The 16,694-nt window shown below is 45.7% G+C and overlaps 2 protein-coding genes across 9 annotated transcripts in view; one reads left to right on the top strand and one right to left on the bottom strand.

Annotated features, from left to right (window-relative positions):
- LOC143808394 (uncharacterized) overlaps positions 1–16,694 on the top strand; it is a 426,051-nt gene that overhangs the window by 244,647 nt on the left and 164,710 nt on the right. The window lies entirely within an intron of this gene.
- DGKD (diacylglycerol kinase delta) overlaps positions 1–16,694 on the bottom strand; it is a 117,150-nt gene that overhangs the window by 74,634 nt on the left and 25,822 nt on the right. For all 4 annotated transcript variants that reach the window (XM_077290979.1, XM_077290980.1, XM_077290981.1 and 1 more), the window contains exon 3: positions 10,140–10,220. In XM_077290979.1, coding sequence (XP_077147094.1) covers positions 10,140–10,220 — 81 coding nt within the window. The remainder of the gene's footprint in view (positions 1–10,139; positions 10,221–16,694) is intronic.

Consider the following 16,694-nt stretch of genomic DNA (forward strand, 5'->3'; position numbering starts at 1 on the left):
CGAGAGTGTGGAATTATTCCTCCTTCGAGTTTACTGGATTTTGGAAAAAAGATGGTAGGACAATTTCCTGGGAACGGTGAAATTCAGAGACTACCTTTGGAAGAAAAGAAGGGTCGAGACACAGGACTATGGAGTTATCTCTAATTGACAAATAGGGCTTCCTCATTGATAGTGCTTGTAGTTCCCCTACCCTCCTAGCCGTGGTTATAGCCACCAAGAAAACCGTTTTGTAAGTAAGGGTTTGAGGAGAACAGGAAGATAAAGGTTCAAATGGTGGACCTGTGAGCCCTTGTAGTACCAAGTTAAAATCCCATGAGGGAACCACCAACTGTTTCTTAGGGTTCACTCTGAGAGCCGATGTCATGAACCTCTTGATCCAGCAATGACCCGCTAGATCCTGGTCAAAAACAGAACTGAGAGCCGAGACCTGGACCTTTAGGGTGCTAGGCCTAGGCCTTTGTAAAAGATCGAGGATTGTGACATATTTGGGCTAAGGAGATCCAGTAGGTTAGGGAGGCAGAAGGATGAAAAGTTCTTCCAGACCTTATTGTAGATAGCGTTGGTTACTGGCTTTCCGGACCTTTTGTAGAGTGGCAATTACTGGGTCCGACAACCCTTTGGCTCTCAGTATCTGAACCTCAGTAACCATGCCGTTAGGTTCCACTTCTGAGGATCCAAGTGATGAATGGGCCCCTGTAAGAGGAGGTCGTTTTCTACTGGAAACTGGACCGGGCCATCCACCTGTAGATCGATGATCAGGTTGAACCAACTTCTTCTTGGCCATAACGGGGCTACCAAGATAGTTGGGGTCTGTTCTTCATGGATTTTCCGTAGAGCCTTCAACCTGCGTGTTTTGGCGAGATGCAAAAAGATCTATTTCTGGTAGGCCCCACCTGTCTACCAGTATTTTGAAGCTCCAACCGTTCAAGCTCCATTCCCCCGGCTGGATGTCTTGGCAACTCAGATAGTCTTCCTGGGTGTTGGAAGAGCCTTTCAAATGAACTGCTGACAGTAGGTGTTTTTCAGCCCAACAGAATATTCGAGAGGAAATACTTTTTAGGTACTTGTACTGCCTTGATGCTTGATATGAGCAACTGCAGTCATGTTGTCCGAATATATACGGATGTGTTGTCCAGTGATCTGGCGACCTGCTGCCAGAAGGGCTTCCTCTACAGCTTTTAACTCTCCGAAATTGGATGACTTCCCGCTCGTTGTCTGGTCCCAGAGTTCTTGGAACGGGATATTGTTTATCATGGCTCCCCAGCCCCTCCTGCTGGCATCTGATGTAATTGTAGTTAGCGGGACCTGAGTCCAGTTCACACCTTTGTGGAGGTTTTTGGAATTTATCCACCATACCAGGGAGGCTCTTACTCGACCCGGCGTGTGTAGTCTTCTGTTTAGAGTACTGGGATGGCCGTTCCAGTTCCCTAAAATATGAGCTTGAAGGACTCTGGAGTCAGCCTGAGCCCAGGCTACCGATTGGATGCAGGCTGTCATGGAGCCCAAGATCAACATGCCTTCTCGGAGTGTAGGGGACCTCATGTCTCTGAACCTCTTGACCTTTGTTATTAAAGGTCAGACGGTGGTCTTCTGGAAGGAAAGACATGTGTTTTGCAGAGTTTAGGAGTACTCCCAGGAATTTCCTGGTTTTGGAGGGCCGTAGCTGCGACTTTTCCAGGTTCAGGATCCACCCAGAGATGTTAAAATATCGAGGGTCTTTGATACATGAGATTCCAGGGCCGTCTTTGTGGAGGCTACCATCAGCAAGTCGTCCAAGTAAGGCACTATGCAGACACCTTGACTCCGGATCAAGGACACTACTTCTGCCATTACTTTGGAGAGGATTCTTGGCGCTGAGGAGATGCCGAACGGAAGGACGTTGAACTGATAGTGTTCCACCTGCCGACCTCCCTGTACCGCAAACCTGAGATACTTTCTGTGTCTCGGGTGGATTGGAATATGGAAGTAGGCGTCTTTCAAGTCGATGGTCAACATAAAGAGGTGAGGCCCGATCAAAAGAATGGCTGATCTCACGGATTCCCTCTTGAATCTGCGGTATCTTACATGTTGGTTCAGTCCCTTCAGATTTATAATGATACGGGCCTCGCCTGAGGTTTTGGCTACCAGAAACAGTTGAGAATAGTGGCCCAGACCCCATTCTGACTCTGGAACCTGGGAGATTACGTTTGATCTTGCAAGGTGTATGAGACCTACTAGCAGCACTGTTTGATCTCTTGGGGTTGGAACGGAGTTGACTTTCAGACCCCGTGGAGGGGAGGGGATGAACTCTATTAATAGGCCCTCCTTGATGACTTTGAGGACCCAGTAACAAGTGGTGATGTTCTGCCACTGATGTACATGTCTTGAGAGTCTCCCCCCCACCCGGGTCAGAGTCATCGTTTCTCTTGTTGGGACTGCTGTTGCTGGGGGACGAGAATATTCTTCACCCCCACCTTTTGCATAGCTTCACCTCCCGGTCTTGCCCTTCCCCCTCTGGGAGGTTTGAGGCACGAAAAAAAAAACGTTTTTTTTAGAGGGTTTTTGTTCCGGGAGGGCTTTTTTCTTATCGGTGGCCTTTTCTAGGATCTCGTCTAGGGAAGGCCCAAAGACATATTCTCCTTTAAAGGGTATGGCACATAACTTGGCTTTGGAGGTGATGTCACCAGAACACATCTTGAGCCAGAGAGCTCCCCTAGCAGAGTTGGATTGCACAAGTGACCTGGCGGCAACTCTGATGGATTCCATGGAGGCGTCCACTAAAAACCCAGTAGCCCTGAGAAGACTAGGGCAGTGAGTCAAGCAGTTCACCCCTGGAGGTACCCTGGGATATATGAGTTTCTAGTTCCTCTAACCAGCGGGAGAGGGCTCTAGCTACACAGGTGGAAGCAATGTTAGCCTTTAAGGCAACCGTAGATGTCTCCCAGGACTTCTTCAAGAGACTCTCTGTTTTTCTGAAACCTTCAATTGCGAAGAATCTTCAAATGGGAGTGCGGTTCTTTTCGCAACTCTTGCCACCTGTATGTCGACTTTGGGAATGTCCGATCTAACAGAATCACGTTTCTCTGGCAGTTCCCACTCCTGAGAAATCATGTTAAGTATATTAGCATGCACCGGGAACCCTACACGTTTTCCCATTTTTAGCCCACCAAATATCTGGTCCTGAATGGGTTGAGGCTATGATTCCTCTTCCAGCCCCATAGTGCTGCGTAGTGCAGACACCAGCTCCTCAATCCACTCAGATGAAAAGAGATATTTTCTGCATTCAGAGGCCTTGGGTGACAAGGGTTCCTGCCGTCTACCAGAGGACGATGCGTAGGATAGGTCTGACTCAGACTCAGAGTCCTCAACCTGTATTTTCCTTTTCTTCCCTGGAGAAGGGGGTGGTGGGTGTGGAGGGGTAAAAGCCGCCAGGGAAGACTGCACCTCCTGCTTGACCAGAGAGCGAATCTCTCCAAAAGGGAGGGTTGCTCTGCTATGATTACTTTGTTGATGCATGAATGGCAGAGCTTTTTATACCATAGTGAGGGTAGCTTTATATTACAAATGGCGCACTTTTTCCTAATAGTGGCTTTGGGGGTACACTTGTCTCCCTGGAACGAGAGAGAGAGAGGTTTCAGACAAGAAGGACCCCCTAAATTATCCACCCGAGGACTCCATCCCTGCATACACAGTGTGGTAGGGGCAGCGCTGGACTCTGCAGACGCAGGACAGGAATTGCCTTCCATGTTGAAGGATAGTCTTACCTCTGTGGCGACTTCGGGCAGGTTTTATTGAAGTCGGTAGCCAGCCCCTGCCCCCTCCTGGGTCCATGTGCAGGCGGTGCGGAGTCCATGAGCACTAAGCACTGTTCCCGGAATCCGGAAGTCCAGATGCGTTCCACTGGAACGCATAGTCCCGGAAGTGACGCGCACTGACACCACCTCCGGGACACCGAGCTGCACGTATGGAGGGGGAGAAGACCAGGGAACTCTAGGAGGCCCCCGGTCAGGATCTCTGACCTGCTTTGCCCTCTTGGGGGTGCGGGAAGGCCAGGAGGGGGTCTTGAAGTCACCTAACGGAGGACGACGGGAGCAGCCTGGAGTAGGCGAGGAGCGACCACTTGCTGTCCGGCAAAACAGGCTCTGCCTGTCAAAACAAGGTAACTGCAGTCGCTGGCCACCACAGCACACGAAGACCTCTCCCTGCCCCATGGAGAACAGGAAAGACACTGGCAAGTGGGAGGTGGGAGGGCCTTTTAACCTCTCTGTGTTTCCTGTCCCCTATCAGAGCAAAGAGGCAACCTCCGTATGCCGTCGTGGAAGGTGACTAGAGAAAAAAAGAAGTAACCTGATCGATAAACTGAGCAAAAAAAAAAATCAAAATGCCAATGCTGCGTTTTTTTTCGGCCACTGCAACTCCACTGTAAAATGCAATGAGAAGTGATCAAAAAGTCACATTTACCATAAAATGGAAAGGACCCCCGAAGCACTTAGCTAGGGGGACACACGGGAGCACAGGCTCAGTCATTTTATTTTAATTACTGCTATGATTTTTGTACCCCTTTTCCCCATTTTTCTCCATAATGGTCGGCCCCCCTTATCTATTACTGTTTTAATTTGAATGGTACGTACCCATCTTTGAGGTCATCTACATGTCACCAAAATCTGCCAGAAGAAGGGGCCGTTGGTTTGAGAGGGAATGTACCTTTCATCTGATTGGAGCAGGATTTAAAAGTGTGGGAAGATCAAAGGTTTATAAGGCCCTTCTTGTGCGCAATCCAGGCAGTCCGTGTACAGCAAGAAAGAAAAGTGACCCTCCCTAAAAAAAATTCTGTTGCGATATTTGTTAGTAGGTATAGTCGCCCAGCTAATGCTGGGTGGACTTGGTTCTTTTTTAGGGTATGTGCACACGTCAGGATTTCTTGCAGAAATTTCCTGAAGAAAAACGGAAATTTTCTGCAAGAAATCCGCATGTTTCTTTTTGCATTTTTTCACGCTTTTTTCGCTTTTTTTTAGCATTTTGCAAGCGTAATTAGCTTGCAGAATGCTAAAGTTTTCCAAGCGATCTGTAGCATCGCTTGGTAAACTGATTGACAGGTTGGTCACACTTGTCAAACATAGTGTTTGACAAGTGTGACCAACTTTTTACTATAGATGCAGCCTATGCAGCATCAATAGTAAAAGATAGAATGTTAAAAATAATAAAAAAAATTTAAAAAATGGTTATACTCACCTTCTGCAGACAGCCGATCTCAGCGGCTTCCGTTCCTATAGATGGTGTGTGCAGGACCTTCGATGACGTCGCGGTCACGTGACCGCGACGTCATCGCGGTCACGTGACCGCGACGTCATCGCAGGTCTTTCACACACACCATCTATAGGAACGGAAGCGGCAGCGTGCACCGCTGAGAGGCGGGAAGACTCCGGGGGCCATCGAAGGTGAGTATATGACTATTTTTTATTTTAATTTTTTTTTTTTTTTACCAATTATACGGTGCCCAGTCCGTGGAGGAGAGTCTCCTCTCCTCCACCCTGGGTACCAACCGCACATGATCTGCTTACTTCCCGCATAGTGGGCATAGCCCCGTGCGGGAAGTAAGCAGATCAATGCATTCCTAGGTGTGCGGAATCCCCGCAATTCCGCAAATTTAATGAACATGTTGCTTTTTTTTCCGGGATGCGATTTTTTTCGCGGAAAAAAATGCAACATTTGCACAAGATATGCGGAATACACTGAAAATAATGGGAGGCATATGTAAGCATTTTTTTCGCGTTTTTATAGTGAAAAAAACGCAAAAAATACTGAACGTGTGCACAAGACCTAAAGGTCACATAAATTATTTGATTATTATTTATTTATTGATGAATTCTTAATGGATTTAATTATTTGGTTTTAATTGGTTATTATTAAATTATTTGGTATTGGTAACCCTTAATAAATATCGCGACCTATTTTGTCCAAATAATTTGTTGGTGTCTTTTATTTAGTTATTACGTTATATATTGTTGTATATTGAATTGGGCCTTGTGCCTCGGTGGTATCGATAAGTCACCTCAACATGCAAAAAACAAGCCCTCGCATTGCTCTATCCACGTAAAACTGGAAATGTCACGGGCCTCAAAAATGGAGACACAAACGGCATTCATCTAACAGCTCCCTGGAACTTTTCTTCACTGGTTCTTTAGGCATGCTGGAAATGTGACCATCACTGCTGTAGGCGAGAAGTGTTTTCCGAGCACCTGTCACGTCACTCCCATATGGGACAACACGGAGACTCAGAAGATGGCGTTCCATCACAAAGCATTATGTGCACACATGCTGAACATAACTATTCTGCCAATAGGTCACATAAGCTACAATAGAGGACCCAAGTGCACCTCTCCTCCACTACAAATGGGCGATTGTACCACTATGTGAATAGTTAGTCCCCTTATTACCTGCGGGTGGATGGACCGGTCACCAGACAGTACAGCACTTTACTTGCTAACTGTATACTGTTCAGTTCTAGCACCAGTTTATAGGAAAGATGCCCTGAAGCTAGATAAGGTACAAAGAAGAGGCAGAAAACTGATAAAGGGCGTGGAGGATTTTAGTTACCAGGGAACATTAAAGGGGTCGAACAGGCTTGGGGTACAAATCTACAGTCACTCTGTGTCTGCAGATTGTCAGGATTCTCTAGTGGTGGCAGTGGGAGCTGCTGTCGTGTGACCACAAGAATGTGATTTGCATGGATGTGGTCATGTGCCGACTAGTCGTGCACAGCCTTGCTCAATACATGTCTAGTCGGAATGTGGTCGGGGGTATGCAAATCTCATACTTGGGGTCACATGATCACTTTCTCCTAGTGCCTGAGAATCCTGACAGAGCACATTGTGCATGCAGTGAGGATTCACAAGCCTACAGTCACAGAGTGCCTGCAGACCTGTGCTCCAAACCTGGGCAACTCATTTAAAGAATTACACTTATTTAGTTTAAGAAGAGACGTCTAAAGGGGACATGATTAAAATAACAAATAATTATGTAAAAAAAAAAAATTTCTGAATCTTTGGTCCACTGGATCAACAATTGGGATCACAAAAGAAAGTTTAGCTCTTCTGGGGCAAACTGGATCATGCACTGGTTCTTCATATACCCCTTCCCTTCATCCTTTCCTATCTCCCAGTTGAACTTAATGGACATTTGTCTTTTTTTTCAAATGTATGTAACTATGTAACACACGGCCTCATTGTCCTAATATTTCCGCAAGATAAATTTCCAAAGATAATATATGTTAAATATATAAAATGTATTTAAGTTTAATTGCTGCCGAGCTTGTAAAAAGTTCTGCAATTACTGTAAAATTTATAGGCAGCAGGATTGTGAAGAATGCCCTGCTATGCAGTCCTGTTACAACCTAGCTATTAACCCACATCCTGCCCTCCAGAGCATCGCTCTGCTAACCACACGCCGAGTGATATACCGAAGGTGTGTACTGACGAGCTTTAAAAATAGCAATAAAGCCGCTCCCTTAAGTTCCTTCACCACTACTAACACAGAAAAGGTACAATCATTCCGGTTATATAATGTTATACTCCGTTCATGTGCTATTTTAGGATATCTATCACTATACCTCATCGTACGGCATGTCAAATTTTAGAGGCTTTTTTGTATTTCACCATGAAACCAACCAGCAGAAACATAAGTGACCTTCCTACCAAAATAATTCACTAGGAAATGCCTTAACTTCTTGATGAGTGGGGTCCAAGCTTTGGGTGACTCTAGACGCCGCTGTTCTGATCCAGCGCTGTGGCCTCTTTACTGTCATTACTGCACAGCCGAGTTCTCGGCCAGCGAGGTGTAGAGACCTAATTATGTGACCCGGGGAGGTGCCGAACAACGCATGGGGAAGGCTGTACAGGGGTCAATGTTCTAAATCCGGACTGCAGTTCCTCCATCATCAGAATTGGAGGGAGTCCCAGATGTTGGGGATATTCAAAAGATATGTAACCCTAAAGTGTGAGGACCGAGATGCAATTACTCCTATGCTAAAAAGTGATGCATTAAAGGAACACAAATGGAAACCTGCAATGACCCTCTACCTTTACTGGGGCTTGTGAGAACAAATTGGGTAGTCAAATTTCAGAGGAGGATTGTCAAAAAGCATCCATACTCTCCCACAAATTACCTATTACTTGTCGTGCTCAGGAGAAAACTATAAAATGCTATGTAGGTGGTACCATTGTCCCACTATGCTACATAGGATCTTCCCCCGTGTCAGACTATTGGTGGTGCAGCCGGGTCTATGTTACATACAGTATATGGTGGCAATGCCCGCTGGTTTGTGGGTTATAGAATTCAATTTTCTCACAATACAATAGCCTCACTGGTAGCAGAGTCACCCCCCACCCCAAATAGGCCTACTTCCCATTACTCTGGATTCAATCTGAAAGGCAAAGAAAGATCCTTAGGCACTTTCTAACAGCTGTTACGTCAATTATTCTCACCCCACTGGAAATCCACAAAAACTCCCACTTTGGGTGAATGGGTGGAAGAGGTTAACAATATTATGAAAATGGAAAACACGATTGCACATGATAACAATCGCCTCAAAGTTTTTCATGGCCAATTGACATGTTGGATATTATTCAGTGAGGGGAATGACCTGGCAATCTTGTTGATACAATATAATACTTAAAATTAAAAGTTGTGGTAGATGTGGTCTCCTCTGAGGTGCTGGTTTAATTAAGTTGTGGTTTTGTGGTTTTTTTGTCCCCTCCACCTCTTTTTCCATCCCATTTTTCCTCTTTCACCCTCCTTTCATCTTTACATTCCTCTAGCACACACATTTATTTGGTTTATGTAAGAGCTTATATTAATACCTCATCAAGCTGGTTATACTTACACTCTAATATTTAACGATAACTTAATATTAGCAAGCGTCAACTTTTTTATTATTACTGAACGTAATTGGAATGTTCGGTTTTCAGATCAATGTTGTTAAAACCCAAATTTTACATAAAATCAACCCATCTATTCTTCCCCCTTTGCTGGTGTTGCGTCCTGTCTAGATGTTCTATATTTCACATTTTTTTGGGACTGTCCACTGATTAAACCGTTTTGGGTTATAGTCCAACTCCTCACTAAACAAGTTTTTGGAGTGGATCTCCCCATTGAGTCCTCAGCTCTTTCTATTAAATATTTTCCTTGAGTCCATATCTAAGAGATCCAGTAGATTGCCCTTACATATGCTGACAGCAGCACGCAGTGTGATTGCCACCACTGGAAGCAAATCTCTCCACCTTCCCAACTAGACCTATCAGGAACTTGGGAGTACCGGGCGGCCCTCAATGACAATACTGTAGAGATTTAACCTTGTTTGGTCCCCTTGGGATTCCTTATGGGCCATGTTACATATATGACCTCTATGAGATGGACATTAATAGGTCACAACATTCTATATCACATCTAACCTTTCCTTTTGTCTGAGTCTGTGTGTTAAGGCCCCGTCTCACTTAGCGACGCTAAAGCGACCCCGACAACGATACGACCTGTCAGGGATCGTTGCTGCGTCGCTATGTGGTCGCTGGTGAGATGTCAAACAGTGAGATCTTACTAACGATCGCAGCTGCGATCTCACTGTTTGACATCTCACCAGCGACCTGTAGCGACCTGTACAACGATGTCACATGGGAGCTATTATGAGGATTCAGTGTCTGAGTCGTCAACGAGGTCGTTAGTAAGGTGTCAAACACAGCGATGTGTGCTACCCAGCGGGACCTCAACGATCAAAAAAAGGTCCAGGCCATTCCGACACGACCAGCGATCTCACAGCAGGGGCCTGGTCGCTGCTACGTGTCAAACATAGCGAGATCGCTACTGAGGTCGCTGTTGCGTCACCAAACTTGTGACTCAGCAGCGATCTCGCTAGAGATCTCGCTTAGTGAGACGGGGGCTTTAGTAAAATTTTACTTTTTATCTACTTGAAAATGTTTAACTACTACTACGGTATAGTATAAGATTGGTTGTTAACCTATAAATGATAGTGAAAAACCTAAAATGCCCAATTAGTTTTTATTTTCCTGTAAAATTTTAACAATTTCAATAAAAATTACAATTTAAAAATAAATAAATATTTGAAGTAAAAAAAAAAAAGGTGATGTATTACAGGAGGAGACACTTACTGTGAAACTGTTGTTGAGGTTTTTGGTGCTGGACTCGGCCACACTGGCATCTGTAATGTCAATCTCCTCGAATATGATGGACTGTAATAGAGGAGATAAAAAGATTATTAGTCATGTTATTTCTGATTCCTAAACACTGTAATGTCAGCCATCTTTATTTTATACGTCGCTCTATAGCAGACTTTTCTTACAGGTAGCCCAAGCAAACGTCTCTCCATACAAGAGCAGCTCTCTGGTCAAGTGCATGACAAAGATGCATCCTACTTCTCATCTATGTACGCCAGTCAGATGTGGAGGACTGAGGCTGCTCGGATCTATAAAATCAGACGTTTCTATTCTGCATTTTCAGACTGGGTTCACAAGTTGTGGTCGGATATGTCTGAAACCCGCACTTTTTGAAGACTGGCATTGTGAGTGGGCTCACTCACAATTAGGCCTCATTCAGACGTCGGATTTTTACGCACGAGTGCTATCCGTGTTTTTCATGATATTCTATAGAACCACTCACATGTCCGATATTTTCCTCAGATGGAGTAGTCCGCAGCAAATATTGGAGACACGTCTGATCTAAATCTGAGGGTTGGATCAAAATCGACAATGCCAATCAATTTGTCTGTGAAAAAAAAAATCGGACAGCACTTGGACGCCATCAAAGTTTAGTCCGATTTTGGAAGACTTAGGGTACCGTCACACATTGAAATTTCCATCGCTACGACGTTACGATTCGTGACGTTCTAGCGATATCGTTACGATATCGCTGTGTCTGACACGCTACTGCGATCAGACACCCTGCTGAGAATCGTACGTCGTAGCACATCGTTTGGAACTTTCTTTCGTCGCTTGATCACCCGCTGACATCGCTGGATCGTTGTGTGTGACAGCGATCCAGCGATGTCTTCGCTTGTAACCAGGGTAAACATCGGGTAACTAAGCGCAGGGCCGCGCTTAGTAACCCAATGTTTACCCTGGTTACCAGCGTAAACGTAAAAAAACAAACCGTACATGCTCACCCGTCGGTGTCCTTCAGGTCCCTTGCCGTCTGCTTCCTGCTCTGAGTGCCGGCCGGAAAGTGAGAGCAGATCACAGCGGTGCTGCGCTCTGCTCTCACGGTACGGCTGCACTCAGAGCAGGAAGCAGACGGCAAGGGACCTGAAGGACACCGACGGGTGAGTATGTACGGTTTGTTTTTTTACGTTTACGCTGGTAACCAGGGTAAACATCGGGTTACTAAGCGCGGCCCTGCGCTTAGTTACCCGATGTTTACCCTGGTTACCCGGGGACTTCGGCATCGCTCCAGCGCCGTGATTGCAACGTGTGACCGCAGTCTACGACGCTGGAGCGATGCTTATACGACGCTGCGACGTCACGAATCGTGCCGTCGCAGCGATGAAAATTTCAATGTGTGACGGTACCCTTAGGAATGTAAAAGGTGGAAAAATTATTTTTCATTTCTTACGTACAAGAAAATCCGATGACACTGGTACTGAACTCTGATCAAACACTGACTCAGAGTCTGAACAGAATAATTGGCCCGATTCTTCATACGTGAAAAAAAGAGGAAATATGAATGAGGCCTTAGAAATAAGAAGATTGCCATGAATGAAGAATGGCATCTTAATATCCTCTTGAACTTCTCCCAATTATCCAGGAGCCCTTGGATGATGACCAATGCATGACAGAGACCATGTCACAAGGCAAATGTGATAACTAATTGGTTCGGTGAACAAAACATTGAAATTTTGGGTCCATAGCTAGGAACTCCATAAAATCTCAATAGTCTTGAGAATCTGTGGCCAATACTTAAAAAAGCAAGTGGACAAATACAAACATAGAACTTATGATAAACTCCAAACACTGATTAGGCAAAAATGGGCTGTTATCAGTCAGGATTTGGCCCAGAAGCCGATCTCCAGTTGCCAAGGAGAAGGGCAGAAGTCAAGAAAAATAAGGATCAATATTGTAAATATTGAGTCTTCCACACCTCCCATTATGTTAATTGACAGCACTGCCTGAAATGAATTGTCAGCCATGCACACACTGACACTGCAGGAGCTGCAAGCACAGTTTCAGTGTGTGCAGGTGCATTCTCATGCCGCTCACCTGTTTGCAGCGGCCGCTCACATCACACAATATCAGGTGGTTGATGCTGACAAGACTGGGGAATGAGAGCGAGCTCTGACACTGTATGTGTCAAACTATTTCACGATTGTGATGCGAGGACTCTTCAGGTCAGGGGTATCGAGAGCATCCACCTTGGACTAAGAGGGGGCAACTATAAAAGGGTTCTTGCCCAGCGTGAGGCTGGCTGGATTGTCCGAGTGGACACAATGACACCTAAAGGACTGAACGAGTCCTTAAGCTTTTCCTCTTTTTTGTGAGTCTTTTTGGCATTCTGGGGGTACTAAACGTTTGATACATTGCAGCAGCTCATATATATATGTACCATTGTGTATTAAGTGATGCCTCTTTTTGTCTTGATTATCCCTTGCCCTCCATACCATCTTCCCCCGTGGGTGGGTATCCATTCGGGATCCTACTATTGTTATTTTATTTTGTTTTTAAATTTTCTTTACTAATGTTCCTCTTCTTTGATTGTATATTTTCTAGTTTTAATCTATTGATGTCTGAGCGCTTCTTTCATCTCCTCATATTTATACCATCGCTGGCCGCAGCAGAATCTCTCCCACCATACTGCAACCTTCATCTCCCTACAACAAAATGGATTTGAGTTTCCAGTTTTCTAATTATGACATTTTATGTTGTTGTTATATTATTTTTGCGGTGGGGGATGTATGAGTCCGTATATTAATGACTGTTTTTTTCACTGTATTATTATTGATTCTCTCTTACGGATCATATTTATTGGTTGACCGATCATTTTTCCTGTTTCTATCCTGTAACAAGCTTTTGCTTGTGAAGTCTTTTTCACTATATACTTACTGGCCGATCCTATGTCGGAGTGCGCGTGCGCCGCCTCTCTCCTTGTCCCCTGCCGCGGCGGCGTCTCTTCTGCCTCGCGCGTGCGTTCTGGGTCTTCGGTCCCAGGCGCGCCTGTGATGCATGACGCCCTCTACGGCATGGGACTCGGCGTGCGGCGTGCGCATGCGCCGACATATCCGGCATTCATTGGATACCGCCTGACATGTGACCGGTCACATGATTATCTGCCGGCGACATTTAAAGATGGTGGATACGCTCAGGGGCATCTCCCCTTGATAAAGCAATTTACATCGTGGGCGAAACGCGCGTCGGGGACTGTGCCTGAGGATCCGACCCGGTGTGCGCCGCCTTGGTGCCTAGCAGCGGTAAGAGCAGCGGTAAGAGCAGCCTGTATTATTTGTTACCTTATGCCAGTTTGGCTCATGGCTTTATACGCAACTACAGCAGTAGGTCTCTTGCAATAATGGTATGCATGCTGGCCCCATAGACGGTGCACACTGGGGGACTCCCACCTATCTGTTTTACCATCCTGGTATTTTATTACATTTCGTGTAAATCTTTGTATGGATTAGTTATTATGTAAATTATATGTGCATTAATAAAGTATTTATTACCTACACACTCTGAGTTTTCTCCTATCTTCTATGGCTCTTATGGAGTTGTTTTTTTTGGTGAGGGGCTGTTTGACACTATTTAGCGCTATTCCTCTCCCCTCAGTATCTAGCATGTTGCCTGGTTTTGGTATTATTATTATTTCTGTGTTTATCACAGTCTTTTTCAGGCCCACTATGGACTTTAGAGCACGAGACTCCACATGGCGTGCTCAAATTAATGATAAGTTCAAGGATGGTTTTAATGGGGGATTGGAGGGTGCCAGTGGCGACTTACAGGAGACCATCAGGTGCTTCAAGGATCTTTTAAAAAAAGAGGACGAGGGTATGGTGGAATCACGCCTTCCTTGAAAAATATCTGGAGGGGGGGCTTATCCCCCGTGGACTTAGAGTCCAGGTCTTCCCATCCTTTCCAATTATAGATGAAGATTTTAAAAATAGGTGGGAAGAATTTTCAAATACATGCTCCATCGGGATTATGACATTACTTAAAGGCCTGGACTCATCTAAACTCGATGCAATTGAGACTGAGATTGAGGATATTCAAACGAAACTTAAAAAAGATATGTCGGGGGAAGCTCTCAAAAAAATAAATGATGACATGGACATCGAAGTCCAGAAATGGGTTAATGAGATTCAAGGCCAGAAATCTAAGAAATTTAAGCGGGATGTACAAGATAAGCAAACTTCCAACGTTTATAGATGGCGTGGCCCGGGTGATCGGTCACGCTCCCGCTTCAGAAACATCTCAAGCTCTAGGTCACGCTCGAGATCAACCCGATCTAATGCCCCTTTCGAGGATGGGAACACCTCACGGACGGAAGGAAGGGGAGAACAACTTGGGCCTCACCTATATACTAAAAAGATGGTGACACGACAGACTTGAAAGGCTGCAACTGTGGCAAACAAACAGGGGACAAATAACAGTGGGAGTCTCCAGGTATTGAATTTGTCCACTCGGTCTCTTTCCGCTGCTCAGGTGGAGGTCCTGAGTAGGGGGCTGAGTTTTTCACCAACTAACTCTTTTGATTTTTTTGTAGCCTTGAAGGACATTCACCTGTTTTCCCGGAAGCTTATATTTAAAAAACTGCACCATAGGAATAACCCTGACCAGGGGCCTTTATCTGAGATGGAGAGGGAGGCCTTACAGGCTTTGGAAGATCTTCTGGAGGAACAATCAAGTAACCCTCAAGGTAGGCTTCCACCTGCATGTATGCCCAGATCGACTAGGTTTCCTCCCTTGTCACTATGTCCTACTGTGGACATATTTACTCGTTTGGTTACCGAAGATCTCAAACGGTTATCCTCAAGACATAGATTTGATAATCTCACATTTAAACAAAGAAATGCTATAAAAGAGCTACAGTCCTTTAAGGACATTGTAATTGAACCAGCTGACAAGGGGGGGAACATAGTGATCTGGCCATGCGACAAATATGAGAAAGAGGTGTTCCGCCAGTTGCGGGATACCTCCACATATATGAAATTAACACATAGCCCTTTGTCCTCCTTCTCCTCTCAGCTTCAGGCCATCCTGGGTAGGGCCTTTGAGGATGGTATCATAGACAGGAAGGTCCTGGATGGTCTAACAGTGAGGTCCCCAAGGATACCAACCTTTTACTTGCTCCCAAAGATCCACAAGGATCCCGTCAACCCACCGGGGCGTCCGATCGTGTCAGGTATTGAGGGTCTATGTGACCCAATTTGTAAATTCATAGATTTTTTCTTAAAACCTCTTGTAGAAGTATTACCATCATACGTTAGGGACACGACGGACGTCCTTACACGGGTTGACGGCATCCTTGTGGACCCTGACGTCCTTCTGGTCACCGCCGATGTACAGACCTTATACAAGTGCATTGATCACGAGCACGGTTTGGCAGCGGTCCGCCTCTTCTTGGGGGCCTCCGACTTGGGCAGCCCCATGTGTGAATTAATCCTGGAGCTGCTGCGCTTTGCCCTGACCCATAATTTTTTTACCTTTAAAGACGCATTTTATCTGCAGAAACGCGGCACAGCCATGGGTGCGGCCTGTGCCCCTTCATATGCCAACCTCTTCCTGGGCGCATGGGAGAGGTACATTTTTGGCGATGGGGGGGTGCAGGCCGCTGACCATGTGCTGTGCTGGCTCAGATATATAGATGACGTCCTTTTTCTTTGGGCGGGGACGGCGCAGCAGCTCGGGGATTTCATGGGGCAGCTTAACACGAACTCCTTTAACATTAAGCTGACGTACAATTTTGATTTGAAGCGTATTGACTTCCTGGACGTCACACTGGAGATCGACAGCACCCGTCGGATTCAGACTGACGTCTTCAGGAAGTCGACGTCTGTCAACGCTTTACTGCATGCAGATTCTGCACATAATCCTACCACCATTGGGGCTGTCCCGGTCGGACAGTTCCTTAGAATGAGGCGGATCTGCTCAACAGAGGATAGGTTCTTTGCGCAGGCGGCTGACTTAGGGGGACGTTTTAAGGATCGAGGATATAGCCGAAGAAGTATTAGGAGGGGCTTTGAGAGGGCTAGGCGGACGCCCCGGCGAGATCTCCTATATACTGATGGCAGTAAACGTAGGAGAGAGACAAACGGAGACAAGGTTAGGTTTATAACAACTTATAACCATGAATGGTCCAACATGAGAGATTCTAAAAAAACATTGGCCAGTCTTAAAGACCGAACCCTCTCTTGCTCAGGCATTGGGTGATTTCCCATTAATGACCGCAAAGAGATCTCCAAACCGGAGTAACCTGCTTGTCCGCAGCCATTATGTCGCACCTATTACTAACCCCTTTAGTACCAGGGGCCCGATGTTGGGCTCCTTTCAATGCGGCCACTGTATGGCGTGTGAAAATATCGTACGGGCCACAACCTTCAAATCCTCTGACGGGAGCAAGGAGTTCTCCATCAGGCAGCGTATCACGTGTGGTACATCTAACGTTGTGTACTATGCCATGTGTGGATGCTCTTTAATCTATATTGGATTAACATCGAGGGAATTGCG

The sequence above is a fragment of the Ranitomeya variabilis genome, chromosome 2, assembly GCF_051348905.1.
Source record: "Ranitomeya variabilis isolate aRanVar5 chromosome 2, aRanVar5.hap1, whole genome shotgun sequence".
Classification (NCBI taxonomy): domain Eukaryota; kingdom Metazoa; phylum Chordata; class Amphibia; order Anura; family Dendrobatidae; genus Ranitomeya; species Ranitomeya variabilis.